At 49.7% G+C, this 21,578-nt stretch overlaps 1 protein-coding gene across 3 annotated transcripts in view; it reads left to right on the top strand.

Annotated features, from left to right (window-relative positions):
• LOC117803782 overlaps positions 1 to 21,578 on the top strand; it is a 103,234-nt gene that overhangs the window by 40,398 nt on the left and 41,258 nt on the right. The window contains exon 1 of one of the 3 annotated variants that reach the window (XM_034668407.1): positions 4,166 to 5,135. The exons of the other annotated variants lie outside the window; for them this stretch is intronic. Within the exon in view, the coding sequence (XP_034524298.1) occupies positions 4,986 to 5,135 (150 nt within the window). The 5' untranslated portion in view covers positions 4,166 to 4,985. Of the gene's footprint in view, positions 1 to 4,165; positions 5,136 to 21,578 lie in introns of those variants that run through there. 3 annotated transcript variants of the gene reach the window in all.

The raw sequence follows: 21,578 nt of genomic DNA, 5'->3' as shown, positions 1-21,578 counted from the left end.
CCCCCCCCCCCCGCCAATTAATTAGCTCGGTGACCTTGGGCAAATCGCTTAGCTTCTCAGCGCTTCAGTTCCATCCCCTGTGAAGTGGACTTGAGATCATTCCTTCAGGCTCACTTCATGGTGCAGGCGTGAAGACCAAATGCGATAACGTGTGGGAAAACTCTGTAGACGCTTGGAGCTGTGCAAATGGAGCTTTGTCATAAATAGCAGGAACTCTCACTGGCCTCCCTGGCTGAGGAGGGGAGTGTGCCTCTCACAGGAGCATGGACCCAGGGAATAAGGAAGCCAGGGCCACCCCAGGCAGGGCTCATCCCAAATGGGTGGGCGTTTGTATGTCGGATAGAGAAAGGTGGGTTTTGAAGTCAGATCTGAATTCCCATCGCACCTCTGCCCCTTAGTAGTGACAACTGTGGCGCGATCTAACTGCTGAGTCCCTTAGTGTCCCAGCAACTCAGCTTGTCCCCTGTAGCCTGGACCTAAGGGTGCCTTGTTGGGCAGTGGGCAGCACATAGTAGGGGCTTGGGAAATGTTAGTTTTCTCCTCCTTCCCCCTTAAGTGGAGGTCGGTTCTGCAGTGGTTCCACAGTGGTTCTCAACGTGTCTCCTAGAGCCACCTGGGGGGACTTTTAATAAATTCTGTCCATTGGGGCGCCTGGGTGGCTCAGTCAGTTAAGTGGCTGCGTTTGGCTCGGGTCATGATCCCAGAGTTCTGAGATCAAGCCCCACATCAAGCTCCCTGCGCAGTGGGGAGTCTGCTTCTCCTTTTGTCCCTCACCCTGCTCATGCACGCTCTTTCTCTCTCAAATACATAAACAAAATCTTAAAAATGAATTCTGCCCAGGGCCCCTCCCAGAACAACAAACAAAGAATGTCTGCATGTAGGGTCCAAGCTGCAGGTGTTTTCAAAATTCCCCAGGTGGTTGCTGAGGGCAGTCAGCTGGGGGACTGGGGGAGAGGGCTGGGGCTGCAAGGTAGAATGCATCTGCACCACAGCTGGGTCGCACCTCACCTGGCTGGCCCCTCTCAACTGCACTCCTTCCCTCCCATTTCCTCTCCGCGCTTCCCTTGAATGCAGCCCGTGTCAGAGCTGAGCAGGGCAAGAGTAGAGCCACCGTCCATCTGCCAAGGCCAAAAGCACAGTTTCTTCCACCCAGCCTGGCGGTGGCCAAAGGGTCCCCTTAGCGATGAGGTTCCTGTCTCGGTCACCTCTGCTTTCCTCTTCCCCCTCCCTGTCCTTGTGTGCAGTGGCTCTGCCCTCCCCACCTGCACCCCACCCTCTCTTCTGTCATTCATGGCACATCTGTTCAGGCACAGGACCAGGACAGGCATCAGGAGTTTCAGACCCAGGTGAGATACCAGGATCCCCTCCAAGCCGGTAGGGCGGCTTGGGGAGGGGGTGGGGAGCAAGCAGGGAACCTGCAGTCAGGCAGAACTGGCTCCTGGTCCGGGTCCGCTGTGTAGCTTTGTCCACTTAATTGAACCTGGGCCATTCCATCTACAAGTGGGGTTAATCATACTCCCAGGTTTGTCATGAAACTCAAAGTCAGTGATGCGAATAAAGCATGTGTGTATAGTCGATCCTCAGTTATAAGAAAGGAGGCCAGTACGTGGTGACTGAAGCATGAGCAAAGCTCTGTGGGCTCCCTCCTTCCTCTCATTTGATCTCATCTCATTGCCACGTCATCTTTCCCTCCTCCTTCCTTTCCCTCCCATGGGATTCTCTCCTTTCTTTCCTTTAACTAGGTGGGAAAGGATGGCTCCCTCTATCCTGTAGCCCTTGGTCATGCAATTGACAAACCTTACTGAATAGCTATTCTATCCCTGCTTTCAATTTTAAAAGCATGTGACTAGAATGTATTACCTCAACTAAGTTACCTGTGTGCACGTGTTTGCGTGCTGGGGGTCTCCCCTCTCCCAGGGCTGTTGCCAGTGAGATATCGCGGTTTCCTGCGGGCCAAGCAGCTGCTGGGCAGACTGAGTTGGAGACTCCTCTGACCCTTTCGCTTAGCTTCGGTTGCCGGTCCCTTTGCAGGTGGTTTCAGCCTAAGAGTTTCCTCGAGCGAAGGAGACAGATAGGTCTAGGACTGTCTCTCATATGAGGGCCCCCCACCAGACCCTTCTTCCTGATGACAGGGGAGCCGGTCCTCAAGATGAAAAATGGGGCCTGATTCCAGTGACTCTATATGGAGTATAGACTGCTCCTTGGAGTGCTTCCAAGTGGGCTTCACTCTATGTCACTCCCATAGCTACTCTCCCCTCACTAGCCCCCTGACCGCTCCCTCCTGGCCTCACTGACACCACCCACACCCCAGGTAACTAACTAAAGGTTTATGTTCTCCATATATACTTCTTCCCTCTCCCCACCCAAGACTCAGATTTCTGTGGAAGAGAAAAGTGGCACCACTGCCTGCCAGGAAACCACAAGGGGAGCCTTACCTGCAGCCCCCCAGCTCCCCATAACTACCCAGAATGGGCAGAAGCTGATACCCATAGAGGGATTCAAACTCAAATCCTGGACTGACAATTGTACTGTTATAACTTTATAGTGACAGAGGATAACTGGACCTATGGAGGTGAGCATTTTGTAATGCATAAAAATACTGAATCACTGTGTTGTACACCTGAAACTAATATAATAGTATATGTCAATTATATTTCAATTTAAAAATTGTTATGCATAAGAAGTCCCTCATAGCTGGCAGCTTGCTCCTGAACTGCTGGATGGTCAGACAGAGTTTTGCTTGTGGAACATTTAAACTGCTAATTCTTCCATAAAATATACCACTACCTTATATACTCCCTTGTTAAATTGGAGAACTGCAAAAGCAAATACAGTAACTCTGGGAAATGACAATGTGCAGGCCCCGGGACCTCAGGTATCAGTGGGAGGCTCCCAGACAAATCCGTCTCTAAATGATAAAGCAGACCAGTTTCCAGAAACTTCTAAAGCCTATTGTGCTGCGTGGAGAGGCACAAAGAGAAGGGGGTCCAGCTCGCAGTTCTGGCTATTTAGCCTCTTGGCAAGTGGGCCCTGAGTTGTTTGATCCTAAAAAAGCTACTTTTTTTAGTAAGAACATGATGGATTCTTTTTGTTAATAGCTGAAGTCAGAGTTCTTTCTTTTTAAAACACGTTTTGAAAATAATCATCTTGGAGTAAAACCAAGGAGTTGTGAGGAAGTCTTTGTGTCAGAATTTCAGGACACAGAACACATTCTTAGGACTGCTCTGGTTATAGTCATGGCACGCGTGGTCAGAGTGGGTCCTAATAAACATGCAGATGGCCTCCTTGTGTTGGCAGCACTCTAACGTCCTCTGTTGGGGGAACCAGTTCCTTCTTGATCTCCCCAAACTCCCAGAGGTCCAGGGCTTATCCCAGTTCCAGAGCTGGCTCCATATCCCCTGCCTCAGACTTGCTGGTGACTTTGGCTGGGTAATCTTTTCCTTCCTTCCTTTCATCTCTCTGGAGTTATGTATCATCTGCATGATTCTTTGTCCAGCCTAAGACTCCCCCGCACAGGCAGCAGGCTTCAGGAGGGCAGGCACCAGTTGGCTTGCTCAGCTCTGCACCTCTCATGCTCTGTGCAGAGCCTGGCCAGCTGTCGGTAGCTGGCTGCTGGGTGAATGAGCGGAGCGGCGGCAGCTCTGTGTCCCAGCTCTAGATTATGGGGATGTCCTGCTTCCCCAGCCACCCCGATTCCAGTTGCTTTAGATTTGGCTCCCCATTAGAGGCAGAGCGGAATTTCAGGGGAAGCCAGCGAATGGGTAAGCTGCGGTCCCTCCCCGTCTCAAGGGGCGATCGTGAGAATTCCACGTGGTTGTATCTGGCATATTAGTACTTAAAGGACTTTAGAAGATTGTATCTGTTTATTATTTCTGCACATCTCTCCGACCTGAAATCTCTGCAACAGCCTTACTTACTATGAGGACAGGATGCTCGAAGTCTTCTTAAGACACCAGGAAAGGGTGAAGAATGGGTGCAGTCAGAGGCCCACTGGGATCTGTTGTCCCTGCTCCTTTCAGTAGTAGGATCCAGGCAAACATGGCAGCTTGGACAAAACAGGAGTTTACTTGCGTGCAGGTCAGTGGTCCAGAGCTTTTAGGGGAGACCCTACCATTCCCCTTGCATAGACCTCTGGCTCCAAAGTTGCTTTACTTCCTGTGATCTCCCTGCTGACAGAAGAGGGAAAGGGAGACGGGAGCGCTCGCCTAATCAAGACAACAGAAATCACTTCTGCCTTTATCCATGGGCCAGCCCTCAGTCACATGACTACATCTCGCTTCAGGGGAGGCTGGGAAACATAGTCCTTAGCTGGGCAACCACATTCCCACCCAAAACCATTATTATGGAAGAAAGGAAGGGTGGCTACTGGAGGGCAACGTGCGGGTTCTGCCACCACTGTGTTGTGAAATCTGGTGAGATCAGAACGTCCATTTGCAAGGCACTGCCCTGCTGAGTACATTTCAGGGTTTCCCCGTTACCCTGGGGATAAAGCCCACATAACTTAACGTGACTTATAAGCCTTCCCTGTGTACAGCTCTTCAGCGGTCCATCATTCTGGAACCCTCTTACCCACTCTAATCTGTCTCCACTGCATGGAACCACTTTTGGTTTCCCAAGTGTGTCTTGCTTTATCTCAGCCGAGCTGGACATGAACATGCCAGGCCTTCTGCCTGTCTTTCCCCTCAGAGTCTCCCCTCTCTCTTGAGCCTCAGCCCAGACATTTGCACCCATGTGCTCCCTTAGGCCTGTTCCCAGGTGGTCTCCTGAGTGCCAGACTCTTGTATGTGTCTGTCTCCTGGATTGCCTCCACTCAAGGCCCCCCAGGCACCTTATACTCAAGTCCCAAATGGGATCATCATTACCCTTCTGTCCAAGCCTGCTCTCCTCTTGGATCCCTGAGAATAGCCCCACCATCCATCTATCCAGAAGCCCAGGACAGAAGTCTGAGCCTCATCTTCTCTCCTTGATCCCGCATCCTCTCAACCATGCTGGCTCACCTGCACTTCCTGGTCCGTACCGTCATTGCCATCACCTTGGTTCCAGCCGCCGCCACCTGGCACCTGGGTTCCTGCAGCAATCTCCTAATCCTGATTCCAGTCTTGTCCTCCCATGCATTCTTCCTGCTGCAGCCAGAGGTTGGTTCTAAAATAATGGTTCACTCGGGTCTTCTCCTTTGTAAAACCCTTTGGTGGTTCCCCATTGACCTGGTTCTTGCTCCTCACTGCATCTCTTACTGGCTCGCTCACTGAATTCCTTGCAGATCTTTAAAGTGATGCCAAGCCCCCTCTGATAACCTTCTTGCATCATTCTGTGCTTTACCCCAAGGTACTTCCCACATTTGTCTGGCTGAGCCCTTGGACTTGGCTCAGATGCACCTCCTTCGAGAAGCCTTCCCTGAGCACCCAGGGGTGACAGGTCCCCCTTGCATGCAGTCCCACATGCTCTCTGGACTGTGGGGAGCAGATGGATTTCATGTTTCCTTGGCTGCAGGTCAGGGAGCCAGGTGGCCCATTCTGCGTGAGTCAGCTTGCCCACCTCCCCTGAGCCTTCACCCGTTTCTCAGGACGCATGGCTGCCACACCACATCCTGACCTTCACTCAGTGATTAGGGCGGCCGTGGAGAGGACACTGTGTGCCCAGCGCCCTCCTCAGTGTCCCTATACAACAGAGTCCATATGACCTCCGTCATCCAGCAGACACCAGTGCTGCCAGGATGGTGACTATCCTTCGTAGGTGAAGAAACATGCTTCCACACACCTGGGACATGCTGGGTGTGTCTGACCTCACAGTGAGCACTTTGTATGGGTGCTTCTCTAGCCCCACCCTTCCCCCCAGAAGTCAGGGCCTCTCACAAAGCCTGGAACCATCTTGTTCCTTGCCTCCTGGAACTCCGCAGGCCATTCTTTAAGACCTTTTGCCAGGGCAGAGGTCCTGTCCAGCTTGTCCTGGGCCAGGGCAAGGATAGACAGACTGGCCAGCCGTGGCTGAAGCCCAGGCCCAGGCTACTGGCTCTGGCTCTATCATCGTCCCACAGCTCAGCATGCTACCGTGTGGTGTCCCCTTCCACCCCAGGACACAGAGCAGTTTCCCTGGAGAGTCCAGCCTTGCCTTTTTCTGTGAAACCCATCCCATACATTTACCCAGAACAGCAGGAATGTCTAAAGCGAAGGCTGGTCCTCCTTTTTCCCCCAGGGAAGAAAGAGGCACTTTGTGCTTCGTTCTTGTCCTTATTATTAAGAGGAGGCTTCAACTCTTACTAGTTCACTGGCTCTGTGACCCTGGGCAGGTGCCTCAACCTCTCTGGGCTTCAGTCTGCAAAGTCATAAAGTGAAGTAAATACCGGTGAGGGTTAAAAGGGGCCACTTGTGGAAAGCACCAGAACAGTCCTGACGGTAGGTGTTCAGTCAGTGGTAGCTCTTGCCATTATGACTGTTGACTCCATTCCCTCCGCCCACCTCTTGAGATTTCTATGCTCCTGGCACAGGCGTCAGCTCTCTCCTTGGCATCTCTCTTCCTTCCCTTTTTAAGGGCATTTCTGCTGCTCCAGCTGCGCAGTCAACTGCAGTTCAGACCCTCTCGGAGTCCTGAGATGCTGCCAGCAATCACAGCCCCAACCAACCCGAGTCCTCCACTAACATTCCTGTTAACTGTAGTCAGGGAGCTGCCGAGGTCTGTCCGGGTGTGTCTGCGCCTGAGAGGGAGGGGGTGGGGGAAGGGAGCGACAGCTGCTCTTTTGTCGACCAGGCCCGGCGGGTGAGGCCAGGGCACAGCCTGTCCAGGCCAAGAACAGGAAACAGGTGGACTTTGCGGAGGCCCAGATGGGGGTGGGACGTGAGGAGGCCCCTGTCTGGGCACAAGGAGGTCCATGGCAGAATGAGAAGGACTGGCTTCTGTGTTCCCTGGCCAGGGAGTCCAGAGGCCCTCAGCTGGGTTTCAGGTTGCTTTGGGACAAGGCAATCAACTGACTCATGTGGCTGCATGCTGAAAATTGCTTAGTCACCGTCCACCTCTGTCTTAGGGTACAGGGTAAGTTGCTATAACAAAAAGACCCCAAAAGACGATCGTGTCAGTGAGGCAGGACTTTCACACCCTCTCACGGAACAGCCAGGCTGCTCCCGCTCGACCGGGTGGCTCTGCCTCATGAGGTTATGCCTGAATGTGGTTTTTTTCTGGCTCATGGTTCTGCCATCCCCAAAGACTGATATTCTAAACCTGGGCTCTAAACAAGGTTGGCTGGAATTCAGGGGCTCTCTGAACTTGCATGGGAAAACATCACATCTTGATGTCCACCAAGGTCTACCTAAAAGTTGGCATTTCCTTCCATTATGACAGCAGGCCACAAACAGGAATATTGACAATACTTGTGACTTCATCTCCGACAGAAATCAGAGATTTTTGTATCCCATGTAGCTGTTGCAGATATTGTAAAATACCACTTATCCTCATGAGCATTACTTTGAAAACTGGGTAGTTATTAATATGAACTAGTAGATCGTAATCTTTAATATTTCCATATTTCAATATTGTTTTCCTTTGTAATCTTACACGATTTTATTCCATGAAGTATTCTGAGAAGCAAGCCAAAGGTGTCCCAAAAACCAAGCAGCCCTGCCTCACATGTTGTTCCTCCACTGCTTTAAACTGGGCCCCTGCATGTCCGCATTCCCAAAAGGGAGAAGGGTACAGGTGCAGGGCAAACAAATTCCTTCTATGCAAGTGATAGGGAACTTGCTCACTTCACTTCTGTCACCCCTCACCTCCAGAACTCAGTCACGTGGCTACCGCTAGCTGCAAGGGAGGCTGAGAAATATGCCTTTTCCCTGGGCAGGAGTGTGCGTGGTAGGGTTCTGTGGTTATGGAAGAAGGGGAAAATGGACTGGGGGCCAACCAGGGATCTTCCACCATCTCCAACGATTCTCCTGCCCTGCCAGCACCCGGACCCTCCGAAGTCATCACCTTCTCACCGTCCCTGCTGCCCGTCTCATGGCTGTGCCTCACACCCGGCCCTCTTCACTTCCCTCTTACACCCCAACTCCCCGGCCTCCCTCACTTGGTATTAGGGTCTAGGGTCCCGTCCTTCTTTGCTGCCAGTCTGAGTGCTCCGCTCTGAGGCTAATGCTCCCCTCATTCCCCACCCTCTGCCCACTGGAGTCCCTCCCTCCTGCACTCTCTGTTCCTCTCCTGCGTCATAACTTCCCTACTGCATTGTTCCCAGTGACAGGGAAACACACCCATATTTCCCCATCCTCAGGAAACTTCTCTTGACCCCCCTTCCCCTACCAGCTTGTGTCCCTTTCTTTGTCCGCCTTCATGGCAAAACTCCTCAGACAGTGGTCTGTACTTGCTCTCCACACTTCCTCTCTGCTTCCTTCTCAGACCACCCCAGTCAGCCTTCCTTCCCCACCACTCTGTGGAAACTTCTACTGACAAGGTCCCCAAAGATCTTCATGTCATTAATCCAGTGATCACTCCTCTCATTTACTAGACGAAGGTGGCAGCACTGTACCCAGACCATCACTCCCTCCTCCTAGAAACCCTGCCTTTCCTTGGCTTCCAGGACACCGTGCTCTCTGGGTTTCCCTCTGATCTTGGGGTGGCTCCTTCTCCCTGCCCTAGCACTGGCAAGCCCCAGAGGTCAGACCATGGCCCCCTTCTCTCTTTATAGTCCCTTGGTGATCTCATTCAGTCTCATGGCCTTGAATACCAACCATATGTGGATGACTCCTAATTTTATTTCTTCACCTGGATGTCTCCCCCGATGACAGTCTCATGCATACAGTTGCCTACTTCAAGAAATGTCTCAAGTTTCACATGTCCAAACCTCAAATTGTAATCTTATCCCCAAAAGCTTGTTCTCCCCTAGACTTCCCCATCTTTCCAGTTACTCAGGCCAGAGATCTCGGAGTCACCCTTATTCTACCCTTTCCCTCACATCCTACTTCCTGTTGTCTTTGTCTTCAAAATCACCTGGAAACAGGCCACCTCTTCTAACACCTCCACAGCCACTAACCCAGTCCTCATTGCAACCATCTCCCACCTAAATTCTTGAAATAATCTCTTAATGGTCTTCCTGGTTCAAGTCTGGCTTTCTACAGTTTATTCTCAACATGGCAGATGGAGGGGTCCTTCTAAGATAAAAGTCAGGCTCCCATCTCTCTTTGAGTAGAATCCAAATTCTTCATTATGGCCCACAGTACCTCTCTCATCTGGCCCCTGTCACTTTACTGATTCCTCTCACACATTTTCCCCTCATTCACAATAGGCCTTCTTACTATTCCTCTCACTCATCAGGCATGCTCCTGCCTCAGGGCCTTTGCACTGGTCGTTCCTGCTGCTGGGAAGGCCCTTTCCCAGATAGCCACATGACTCACTCCCTCATCTTTAGGGCTTTCTCATATGTCACTTTTTGCATGAGGCCCTCCTACATACCCCACTTCCCCCAGAAAACCTGATTTCCTTTCCTGCCTTATTCTTCTCCATAGCACTTATCAGCATCTGTCAGACTATATCATTTATTTTGCTATAGGTCTCTTTCCCTTCAGTAGCATGCGAGCTTCTTGGAGACAGGGATATTTATTTAATTGTTGAAGGTAGAAATTGACTATCTTTTTCTACAGACCTGTTAGACCCTATAGAAAGGTTTCTTTCTCCTTGCCTCCCTCCCACCCCCCGCCTCCCTGTGCTCCCTAGTATCTCTATCTAAAACATTAAGGTAGAGCTGGAAACCCATGGGCATGAAACAGATTAGCTGGTGGAGACCAAGAGCACAAAACAGACAAGGTGGAGTGTGTGTATTTATTCAACATGTCTTTATTGAGTGCCGTCTATGGACCACCCCCCTGCTGCAAACACTGACGTTCTGGTGGAGACAGCTGGGCAACTGGTGTTTACAGTGCCATAGCTTCCCAGGGTGAGCCCTGTAATAGAGGGACGAGCCTGATGACAGTCTCTACCCATCAGGGACATCAGGGAATGCCAGTGTAGTACAATGGCCAAGGGCACACTCTTAGGCAAATGACTTCACTCTGAGTCTCGCTGTCTACGTCTGGATGTGGAGATACTTATGGGGACAATACGTACCACCTCCCTTGACTACTGTGGGGTTTACGTGAATCTGACAAAGCTTAAGCATCAAGGCCCTCACTTGCCCAGGCTCTTTCCGAGGCCCTAGCTATGTGTTCACAAGCTTTTTCTTTTATAAACTTTATAAAACTTGTTTGTTTTATAAAGTTTAGAAAATCAAGCAGTTTTTCATGTTGTTGTTGTTTTTGTTTTTGTTTTTTTTTTAAAGAAAAGCCTCCTAAATAAGTGTCAGGCCCCACAAAATCTGAATCTGCCTTTGCAGGAGACCATATGTGGAGTGCTCAGCATAGATCCTAGCTTAAAGCCATCAGTTAATAATGTAAAAATAATAGGCACGAAATAAATAAATGTATTTATAAATAAGCATGAAAAGGGGCTCCTGTGTGGCTCAGTTGGTTAAGCGACCAACTCTTGATTTTGGCTCAGGGCATGATCTCAGGGTGGTGAGATTGAGCCCTGCGTCACACTCTGTGCTCAGTGGAGAGTCTGCTTGAGGTTCTCTCTCTCTCTCCTTCTCCCTCTGCCCCTCCCCCTGCTCAGTCGGGCATGCCCTCTCTCTCTCTTTCTCTCTAAAATAAATAAATAAATCTTTTTAAAAAAATGAGCATGGAAAACAGGGCTTCACAGAGGAGGTGTCATTTGAACTGGGTCTTTACGGACACGCAGAGGTTTACCAGGTTCCAGACAGGGTAGCAGGAACACAGGCATCTGCCAGGTTTTGCAGGGATGTCTCCATGGGCCCATTAGAGACCACAGGGGCTGCTTCTGCCAGGATAAGAGCCACCATTGGTCAAGCACCTGGCACGCACCCCTGTGGTGTACTAAGACGTCTATTTGGTCTTTGACCCTGGTTCCTGGTACAGAGTTCCTAAATCTCTTGTTTTCTGAGTGACAGGGGTTATAGGAGTGTTTTACCCTGAGCTCCCGAATCCCTTGGGACTTCCCAGGTTACGGGTATGTCTTTTGCTCTGATGAGGCAACTCTAGGTGGGCTCCTGGGTGGGGACCGGTCACCAGCAAAACCAAGCATGATTCGACCTTGGAACTTTCAGTCCCACCCCCTGCCTCTGGGAGTGGACAGGGGCTAGAGATGGAATTAATAATGATCATGCCTAGGTGATGAAGCCTCCATAAACATCCCGACAGCACTAGGTTTGGAGAGCATCTGGACTGGTGAACATGTGGGGTCCGGCATCGTGGTACACCCTGAGAGGGTCTGGAAGCTCTGTGCCCCTTCTCCCATACCTCGCCCTATGCACTTCTTCATCTGGCTGTTCATCTGGATCCTTTATTACATACTAAACTGGTAAATGTAAATAAAGAGGTGTTTCCCTGAGTTCTGTGCACCGTTGCGACAGATCATCAAACCCAAGGATTGGGTTGCGCGAGCCCCCATTTCTAGGCAGCTGGTCAGAGTCCAGGTGACAGCCTGGGACTTACGACTGGCTTCTGAAGTGAGGGGCAGTCTTGCGGGACTGCAGCCTCAGCACTAACGCTGGGCAGTTAGTGTCAGAATAGAATTAGAGGACACCCAGTTGGTGTCTAAACAGTTGGAAAATCTCCACTCTTTTGATGTCAGAAGTATTCTGTGAGTGTAGAAGAAATGCAGGGTTTTGTGGGTTGTTTTTTTTTTTCCTTTTAGCCACTCTCAGTGCTTTCCCTGTATTAATTTGTTCATCTTCACAGTAAACCACGAAGCAGAGAGGTGCTCAGAGGTACTGACAGTTTGAAGTATCTGCTCAAGTTCGAGCTGCCCAAGGGCATGGCGGGGACTCAAACCCAGTGGTCTGCCTTGAGAATGCGGCCGCTGAGTCTTCACTGGGCCTGCCTCCTGTGAGTGGCTCTTGGAAGGTTCATTTGCCAACCATGGCTCCTGGTTTCCCTCTGTGCCTCCAGGATGGATTGATCCCCTGTGGCCCCCACTTCCCTAGGGCCTTAATTCATCCTCATCCGCCTGCCTGCCCCATCCCAGGCAGCCCCACTGCTGAGTGCAGGGAAAGAGATGCCGGCCACCACCCCCAGCCTGAGCGCCTGCCACAGCCCAGCTCCCAGAGGGCGGGGGCGAGGCAATTACCCGGAAAACGCAGGCAAAACTCCCACGGAGCCACAGGGCCTTTTTTTTTTCGGGTTTTTTTTTTTTTTTTTAAAGCTCTGATGTGACAGTGTGGTGGCAGGAAGCTTATCCAGGCTCATTTCCCAGCTCCCATAACAGCCCAGCCCCTGAGAACCTGCCGCTGAGCAGCTCAGAGCATCCCTTTGCTCTATGTGAAAATGAGAGTGAGACCCCCGGGAGCCAGCAGAACACAGTGTGTGCGGAATGAAAGCAGCCAGCATCCTGGAAGCCTGTAGCTCCTCTCTTTTCCCCTTTTAAGTCTACAAAACACCCCAATTTCCGTGCTTCCAGAAAAAAAAAAAGGTAACTGCCCAATCCCTAGACTCTTCCAGAGTGATTATTGTTTGAATGAGTCAGACAGTTGCCTTGCCTCGTGTTGGTAGGCTCCCGCTTTAGGCAGTTAACAGATATTGTCCATTATGCTACATTTTGGGACAACCATGGCTTCCCTCATTTCTTATATGCTTACCTCACCCAGGGACCCAGCTGGCTGGCTTTTTTGTTTTTGAGAACAAAAAGAAACTGGATAGAAATAACCAGAACTCCTTGCATGTGGACAGCATTCTGCAACATGGAATGTGCCATCAACCCATTAAACCATTTTGTAGATGGGAGCTTGTAGGGGTTGAAAGAGAGTCACGATTTCTCAAGGTCACCAGGCCGGTAAGTGGCAGAGCTGAGACCGAAACTCAGGGCTTCTGGTTCCTGTCCAGCTCCCTTGGTTGAGCAATGCACATGGAAACAGGGCTCTGACACTGTCAGCCCCTGGGCTAATGGGGTAGGGAGGGAAACAGAACCCATGAGGTGGCACAGTTGACAATAGCTAGTTTGAACGTGGTAACTTACTGTGGATTGGGGTTACTGCCGAGTCCACTTTTAGACCAGAGGTATGGGTTACATAGGATCCAACGGGCCTCTTATAGAGGACTGTAGACATGGAGGGTGATGCCCAGGACCCACAAAGGACCCCAACCAGCAGAGATCCAAAATCCTGTGTGTCCACTATGCATCTGGCCAGCAGCTGTGTTCTATTTGGCCCCCAGAGTATCCTTTAAAATGTCAATATTTTTGCTAACATTTAAAAATTAGAGGAACTCACATAAAAATTGGTGTTTGCTGTAGTATTTCTTAAAAATGTGAAGGTGAACAATACTAGCAGCTGAGCAGTATTGCTCCCCCTAGAAGTAGTGTGTGCTCTCCTGGGCACCAAGTCCACGGCCATTCCCTACTGCTTTGTGATGCCACCTGTCTGGCCCCTATAAGCGCTTTTGCTACAGAACAGAAACTCTTAACGTCTTGAAGGTTATGGATAGAATTCAGGGGGTCCAAGAGGTTGGGAGGGTAAAATTTATATCTTTATTTTCATAACCTGTACCTAAAACTGAACATTTCCTTCCATTATGACTGTAGGCAGTGACCACAGTAGTAATGGGATCTGTGACTTTGTCACCAGAAGAAATCACAGGTATTTTCCTATCACATTAGAGGGTTTTTTTGCCAATGTCTCCAAATGTCATTTGTGTTTATCACTACTCTAACGTCAGGGCCTATCACTAGAGCGTGTTCTTTAATACACTTGATAAAGCAGAACATAAATTGTGATATTAGAAGTTTGGTTTTCAAAATATAGTGCTATTTTCAATATAATTGGTTTCATTTGTGATCCCATTTATTTTATTTTATGCATTTTGAGTACTTTGTAATTGAAGTATAATTAACATACAGTATTGTATCAGTTTCAGGTGTACAGTGTTATAATTTAATTCTATGTAGTACTCAGTGCCCATGATGATAAGTGTGCTCCTAACCCCCTTTATCTATTTCACCCATCCCCTCTCCCCCCTCCCCTCTGGCAACTACTAGTTTGTTCTCTGTATTTAAGAGTCTGGTTTTTTTTATTCATCTTTTTTTTTCTTTGTTCTTTTGTTTCTTAAATTCCACTTATGAGTGAAATCATATGGTATTTGTCTTTCTCTGTCGGCCTTATTTCACTTAGCATAATACCTTCCTAGGTTCATCCTTGTTGTTTTCAGTGGCAAGATCCCTCTCTTTTTTCTGGCTGAGTAATATTCCAGTATATTCCATTTTATATATATAATATATAAAACATACATTATAATAATATATATAATATTCACTATATATATCACACTTTTATTCATTCAGCTATCACTGAACACTTGGGTTGCTTCCATATCTTGGCTGTTGTAAATAATGCTGCAGTAAACATAGGGGTGCATATATCTTTTCAAATTAGAGTTTTCATTTTCTTTGGGTAGATACCCAGTAGTGGAATTATTAGTATATGGTAATTCTATTTTTAACTTTTTGAGGAAACTCCATACTGTTTTCCACAGTGGTTGCACCAATTTGCATTCCCACCAACAGTGCTCCAACAACAGTTGGTGAGGTTGACATCCTCACCAACATTTGTCATTTCTTATCTTTTTGGTTCTAGCCTTTCTGACAAGTGTAAGGTGATTCTTACTGTGGTTTTGATTTGCATTTCCCTGATGATTAGTGATGTTGAGCATTTTTTCATGTCTGTTGCCCATTTGTATCTCTTCTTTAGAAAAATGTCTACTCAGGCCCTCTGCCCATTTTTAATAAGATTATTGTTTTTTGGTGTTGAGTTGTATCATTTCTTTATATATTTTGGATATTAACCCCTTATGGGATATATCATTTGCAAATATCTTCTCCCATTCACTTTGATGCCTTGTCATTTTGTTGCTGGTTTCCCTTCCTGTGCAAAAGCTTTTTATTTTGGTGTAGTCACAATAGTTTATTATTGCTTTTGCTTCCCTTGCCTGAGGAGCCATATCTAGAAAATTGTTTCTAGGTCCAATATCAAAGAAATAGCTGCCTGTGTTTTCTTCTAGGATTTATGGTTTTAGGTCTCACATTTAGGTCTTTAATCCATTTTGAGTTTATTTTTGTGCCATAAGAAAGTGGTCCAGTTTCATTCTTTTGCATGTAGCTGTCCAGTTTGCCCAACACCATTTATTGAAGAGACTATTTTTCCCCATTGTATATTCTTAACCTCCTTTGTCCTGGATTAACTGACCATATAAGCGTGGGTTTATTTCTGGGCTCTCTATCCTGTTCCATTGATCTGTGTGTCTGTTTTTGTGCCAGTGCCATACTATTTTGATTACCACAATTTTGTAGTATATCTTAAATTCTAGGATTATGATACCACCAGCTTTGTTCTTCTTTCTCAGGATTGCTTTGGCTATTCAAGGTCTTTTGTGGTTCCATACAAATTTTAGATTTGTTCTAGTTCTGTGAAAAATGTTGTTGGTATTTTGATATATTTTATGCATTTATTCTGAGAAAATGTCGATAGGCTTCACCAGCCTGCCAAAGGAATGCAAAGCACAAAATTGGACTTCTAGCTTCAAAATATGGTTGTCAGATCCCTTGGTGGGGAAGGCAGTTCTAGAACCTTTTGGAGAAGTGGGGTAGGAGAGGCACTACACACTTCCATCCAGTCCCTCCCAGCCCAGGACATGGGGTCCTCCAAGGTCTCCTAGAGCCGGGGGAGCAGTTGGCCTCTGGCCAGAAGGCTGTGCTGTGCTTCTGCGTTCAGTGGCCTCAACCCCAGGTCTGGGGATGGGGAATGGGGGGTCCTCTCTAAAGCAGTCTGGGAGCTCATCTGAAGGGAGAAAGCTCAGCTCCCCTGCCCCAGGCGCGATGCCCGCGGTAGCTGGTCCCGGGGCCAGGAGCTGGTCTGCGGTGCCCGCCCGGCTCCCAGCTCACTGACTGCGCTCCGTGGCTGCTGACTCATGCTCGGACTCTCCCTGTCCAGCCGGGTGCACGCCCACGACGTGCCCTCCTTCTTGTTCCTCCACCGCTTCCTCCCAGGCTCTTCCAGGCGCCTGCCAGCCCACACTCGCTCCTGTCCCGCCGCCCCTCCTAGCAACCACCCTCCGCCCCTCCTCTGCCAGATCCGGAAACGGGCGGTCTGGTCCGCTGCCTCCCGAGCCCTGGAAGCCTCTGCCTCGGGCTCCAACTCCCCTGCACTCCGCTGAAACCACCCTGCTGAAGGTCGACAGAGCCGGCCTTCCCAGCGAGGACAGGTGGCCCTGGGCCTCCCACACCCCCTCCCGCCCTGCGCGGATGCTCCGACAGCCGCCTCTTCCCGGATGGACCTGCTCGCTCCCCTGGTTTCCATGACACTGCACTTTCCCACGCCGCCTCCGAGTTTCTGACAGCTCGTTTCCTCGCTGCCATCGCCCCCTCCCAGCCTCTCCCCGTGGGCCTGCCCGAGGCGCGGCCCTTGGCTCCCTCTGCTTCCCGCGTGCCCACTGGCTCCCCTGGAGCACTCATCCGCCCCTGCCTCTCACAGCCTCCTGCCACTGCTGCCTCTCCAGCCTCTGCACCCACTGTCCCCAGTCCCCCGTGGCTAGGGTTTCCAGTACTCTTACCCCACCCCCACCCCACGCCCGAAATCACTGGGTGTGACTGGTGCCCCTGCGGGTGTTCAAGCGTGGTCTGGTCAGCCAACCACATAACCCGGTGGGGCAGCCTAGAGGAGACTTAAACAATAGTGGCTCAGTGCGTCTGAGCCATCACAGGTCTTTGAGAGGTAATCCAGTGTAAGGCTTAGAGCCTGGGATTCTGTAAACCCACTGCCCACGTGTAAATCCTGCCTCTGCTACTGGCCTCAGGCAAGGTCCTTTATTTGTTAATCCATTTATTTAGCAAATGTTAATTGAGACTCTACTGTGTGCCAGGCTCTGTTGAAAACACAAATGGAAAAATCAAGTGGCTCACCACACCCTTGAAGTTTAGAGGCACGGCATTAATCAAGTAACGTCCAAACAAATGCTCAGCTGTGACTGTGACAAGCCATGTGAAGGTCAGACACAGGCTGCTGTGAGACCCCATATCCAGAAGGTCTTATCTGGTTGGTCAGGGACGGCTTCCTTGAGGACATGATCTCTAAGCTCAGATGTGAAGAATGAGTGTGGGGTTATGATGTGTGACAGGCTGAATAATGCCCCCCCCCAAGATGTCCACAACCTAATCCTCAGAACCTGGGAATAGGTTACCTTACGTGGCAAGACAGCTGTGATTCGGCTAAGGATTTGAGATGTGAGAGTCTCCTGTATTCTCTGGGTGGCACAATATAATCACAGGAGTCCTTATAAGAAGGAGGCAGGGGGGTCTGAGTCAGAAGATGTGAAGACGGAAGCAGAGGTCGAGTGATGACATTGCTGGAAGGAGGCCATGCACCAGGGAAGCCTCTAGAAGCTGGAAAAGGCAAAGAAATGGATCCTTCCCTAGAGTCTCCAAAAGGAGCAAAGACCAGCTAACCCATTTTGGACTTCTGATCCCCAGAAGTATAAGATAATAAATTTGTGGTCCTTCAAGCCACTGTTTGTGATCATTTGTTACAGCAACAATAAGGGACTAACACACCAGTTGAAGAGTAGAAAAGCATGTGCCAAGGCCAGGGATGCAGGATGGGTACCCTGATTTAAAGAGAGAAGGTATGGTTGGAGTGTGTGTGTGTGTGTGTGTGTGGGTGTGTGTGAGGGGGTGCGAGCAAGGAGCCAGCACAGCTGGACAGGGGCCAGACCATGATGGGCAAACAGCTATTTCAAGCAGCCATCGATTGATTGATGTTAGTAACCCCTTTGCTCCTCAGATTCCTCATAAAATGATGACTTCATAGGGCCATCAAGAAAATTAAATGAGCTAGCATGTATAATGAGCATAGCTGTTAGTAAATGCTCATTTAATGTTAAGTCCTATTATGGTCCCGTGGTGTCCCCACTGGGAGTTCTGTGAAGCTCCTCTGGGGCTGTTGAGAACGGAAATGGAAAGGGGGCGGAGCTGGGGACCATTGTGCCCTCAGCCAGGGCAGCTGAGCTTGCACAGGTTTGCACATTGGATTTGGCTTCTGCTTAAGATCATACATCAATAAAAAGTTCCTCAGCTAGAACAGTTTGAAACCCACTGCTCTAGTCTGTCTCTGCTTCTTCCCGTAAAGAGACTCTGGTGTGGAGGCACCACCAGGACTAGCACTGCTTCAGAGCCAGCTGGAGAAACGAGGTCCCCGATGTAATGCCTAAATACTCTGTGGTCCAGCGGTCTGGGCTTTGGGGTCAGACTGGGGGCTTCATAATGTGGAGTCTGTTTCCCTTTATGGCACTTCCTGTGCTCTGTGTCATGTTTTCTTGCATCTTTCTTCATGTCCGGCTCCCTCATGGGACTCTAAGGTCCACGGGGGCAGGAATCTCATGTTTTGTTAACCACAGTATCTCCAGGGCCTGATACTGTGTCTGACACTGATAATAACAGAAAACACTTGGAAAATGCTCGCTCAGGCCCAGGCGCTATTCTGTGTTCCCTACACACATTCATGGACTTCGTATTAACTCTAACTCACACAGTCAGTATTGAAGGTTTGTGCTGATTGAATGGCTTCATGCCACTTACCCACCTGAGCTAGATGCTTAGCCTCTTTGGCCCACGGTGGCCTCCTCTGTGCAGTGGGGAATGACGCCATGGGCGCTGGCGGTGGTGAGGGTGAAATGACGTCATGATGTCTGCACCCCTCCAGGCTGTGGGTCTGGCCCCAGCAGGCACTCGGGAAAGGGTAGCCGTTATAGTGACCTCCTTCTGCTGGGTGCTAAATGCCTTGGGTCTGGCCACAAGTTCTGGACAGGCCTACTGCTGTCATCTCATCCCCTGAGCCACAGTGCAACCCTTCCCTCCGTCAGCCCAGTCACTTCCTGCAAAGTTTCTCCTCCTCACTCCTCCTCCTCTTTCTCCCCTGGGCCCAGACCAGCACATCTGCCTTTCTGGGCTCCAGCTCCCCCCATCCTATTCCAATGAACCCTGCCAGCAGCTACTTCCTCCTTCCCTCTCAGGACCCCAAAAAAGCCCCTACAGCCCAGAACGTCAGGTGTGACCCAGCGGGGGTCCCAAGGGCCAGTGGAAGACCACGCCCTGCCCAATGGCTCCCAGGCCACCACTATCACCTCCCTCTGGCCTCAACCTGTGGCCTAGGCCCGCCTGCCAGCCTTTGCTGAGCCCTGCCCTGTGGCCTTCCAGTGCCATGCGGGCCTCTATCACTAGCATCTCGCATGGTCTCTATGTCTGTCGTTCACATGCCTGACGTAAGTGTGGTAGAAGTGTGAGAATCCTGAGGACAGGGACTTGCTCCTGTCACTTTTTTTCTTTTCTTTTCTTTTTTCTTTCAGTGCAAAAAAGGTGGTTTTTATTAAGGCACAGGAACAGGACCTGTGGGCAGAAAGAGCTGCCATCACTTTTGCTCTTAAGGAATTCTGGAATGCATCCCCTTGACACCATGCCCACCCCCACCCTAGTTGAGGCCCAGTCCCTCACCTGGATGATCACAAAATATTATGGCCTGTCTCCTCTGGCCTTGTCCCCTCCCAGTGGGCATTAGGTTGGTCCTTTGAAGGTACAAATGAGTTGGCGGCACTTCCTTTTAGAGTCTCCACTGGCCTCAGACAGAGCCCTCATGACCAGTTTCACTCCCTCCCCATCTAATTGGATTGAGACACACTGAATTGACTTGTAGTGGCTTGAATGGACTGAACTTTCCAGATGATTGAAATGTTCTTCCTTCTGCTCAAGATTCTCCCTTTCTTCTCCCGTCCAGCCCTCCTCTACCCGCTGGCTAATTCCTACTCAAACCCAGATCTCAGCTGAGATGCACACCAATCCAGGAAAGGGCTCTCTGGCTCCCTGTAACCTTGGCCCTGTGATCTCCCCGTAAGCCTGCAGACCCCATACACTTCCTGCTTTATTGTGGAGAATATAATAGGGAATGTTGCCTGTTTGTTATATCCCTACTTGCCTGTCAGTTCTTTAAGGGCAGAGCCCCTGTCTCCACCACCCTGGAGCCAAACACAATGCCTCGTACATAGTAGTTGCTTAATTAACATCCATCCCATTGAACAGAATTACTCCAGAAGCTCGATCAGGCTCCCCAGTCTCCATCCCTCTCCAAATCCCACCCACTCTTCCTTATAACAAAAGCAGTGGCTGGTATTTATTGAGTGCTTATTGTGTGCCTGGCACTGTGGTAAGTGCCTTATGTGTATTGTTTACTCCTCAACAACCCTGTGAGGTAGGAACTATTTTATAGAAGCTAAGTCTTAGAGAGGTGACATAACTAGCTTAAGGTCACACAGCTAGACAAGTAGAGCTGGATTGGAACTCAGCTAGTTGACTTCCTTCTCGACCTCAAGACGATACTGTCCTCTGTGCTCCCCTATACCCCACATTCTTCACAAAGCCCTCTCCTTCCTCTGGCCCCTGGGGTCTCTGTCTCGCTATGTCCTCCTGGCTACTGCTTCCTGATTGCACACTGCCCTGAGCAGCTCTGTAGTGCAGAGGTATTTGCACTGCCAATCTCTCTCGCTGTGACAAACTCCCCAAGGGCAAAGACCAAGATCTGTTTGTCTAGAACCCCCAGGATACCCAGCATGGTGCCAGACACATGGCTGGCGCCCGGTTAATATCCTCCAGGTCACCAGTAAATCAAAGACTAGCCCTCCAGGCTCCTGTCCACCTAAGGAAGTGGCTTGGGTGGTTCTGATCTCTCTTCTCCTCCCAGTGCCATTTAAATAATGAGGAGAAGGGTCAGAACTTAAGGGCGTTCATTGATGGAGAACTCTGCCATCTTTCTTTTTTTTTTTTTTCTTTTTAAAGATTTTATTTATTTATTTGACAGAGACAGCCAGCGAGAGAGGGAACACAAGCAGGGGGAGTGGGAGAGGAAGAAGCAGGCTCATAGCAGAGGAGCCTGATGTAGGGCTCGATCCCATAACGCTGGGATCACGCCCTGAGCCGAAGGCAGACGCTTAACTGCTGTGCCACCCAGGCTCCCCCTCTGCCATCTTTCTAACCTTGATGCTTCTGAATACAGCGAGTTGTGGGGACCCAGAGAATTTGGAGGAAGGGAGTAGCAAGGTTTGTTGATGCCAAAGTGTGAGCGGCATCCCTGACTTCATTTTTCTGTCCACAGAGTCCCATTTTTAACCCTAATATGTTCCTGGAAACTATGTCATAAACCAGATTATCCAAAAGGATATGATATTTAGTTAGCAAACATTTTGTGCACTGAGCACTTACTATATGCCAAGCAGTGAGCGAGGTGATGGGAGTGAAGTTAAATATGACATGACCTCAGGGGTCTCACTGTCTGGCGAGAGTCATAGAGCAACTCCCCATGGTAAAAAGCACCTGGGTTTTGCATGTTCTTGCTCCCATCTGCTTCTGCAAGTTCTCTCCAAGTGTTTCTAGAAGTTTCCACATGGGCTCATGCCTAAGTCTGGGCATTGCTGCTAACATGTAATTTCCATGATTGCTTTCCCCTCTTCCCTGCTCAGTTCGGT

This window comes from Ailuropoda melanoleuca, chromosome 9 (assembly GCF_002007445.2).
Source record: "Ailuropoda melanoleuca isolate Jingjing chromosome 9, ASM200744v2, whole genome shotgun sequence".
Classification (NCBI taxonomy): domain Eukaryota; kingdom Metazoa; phylum Chordata; class Mammalia; order Carnivora; family Ursidae; genus Ailuropoda; species Ailuropoda melanoleuca.
Note: the sequence above shows the minus strand (reverse complement) of the source record. Positions and strands in the feature narration are given on the sequence as shown.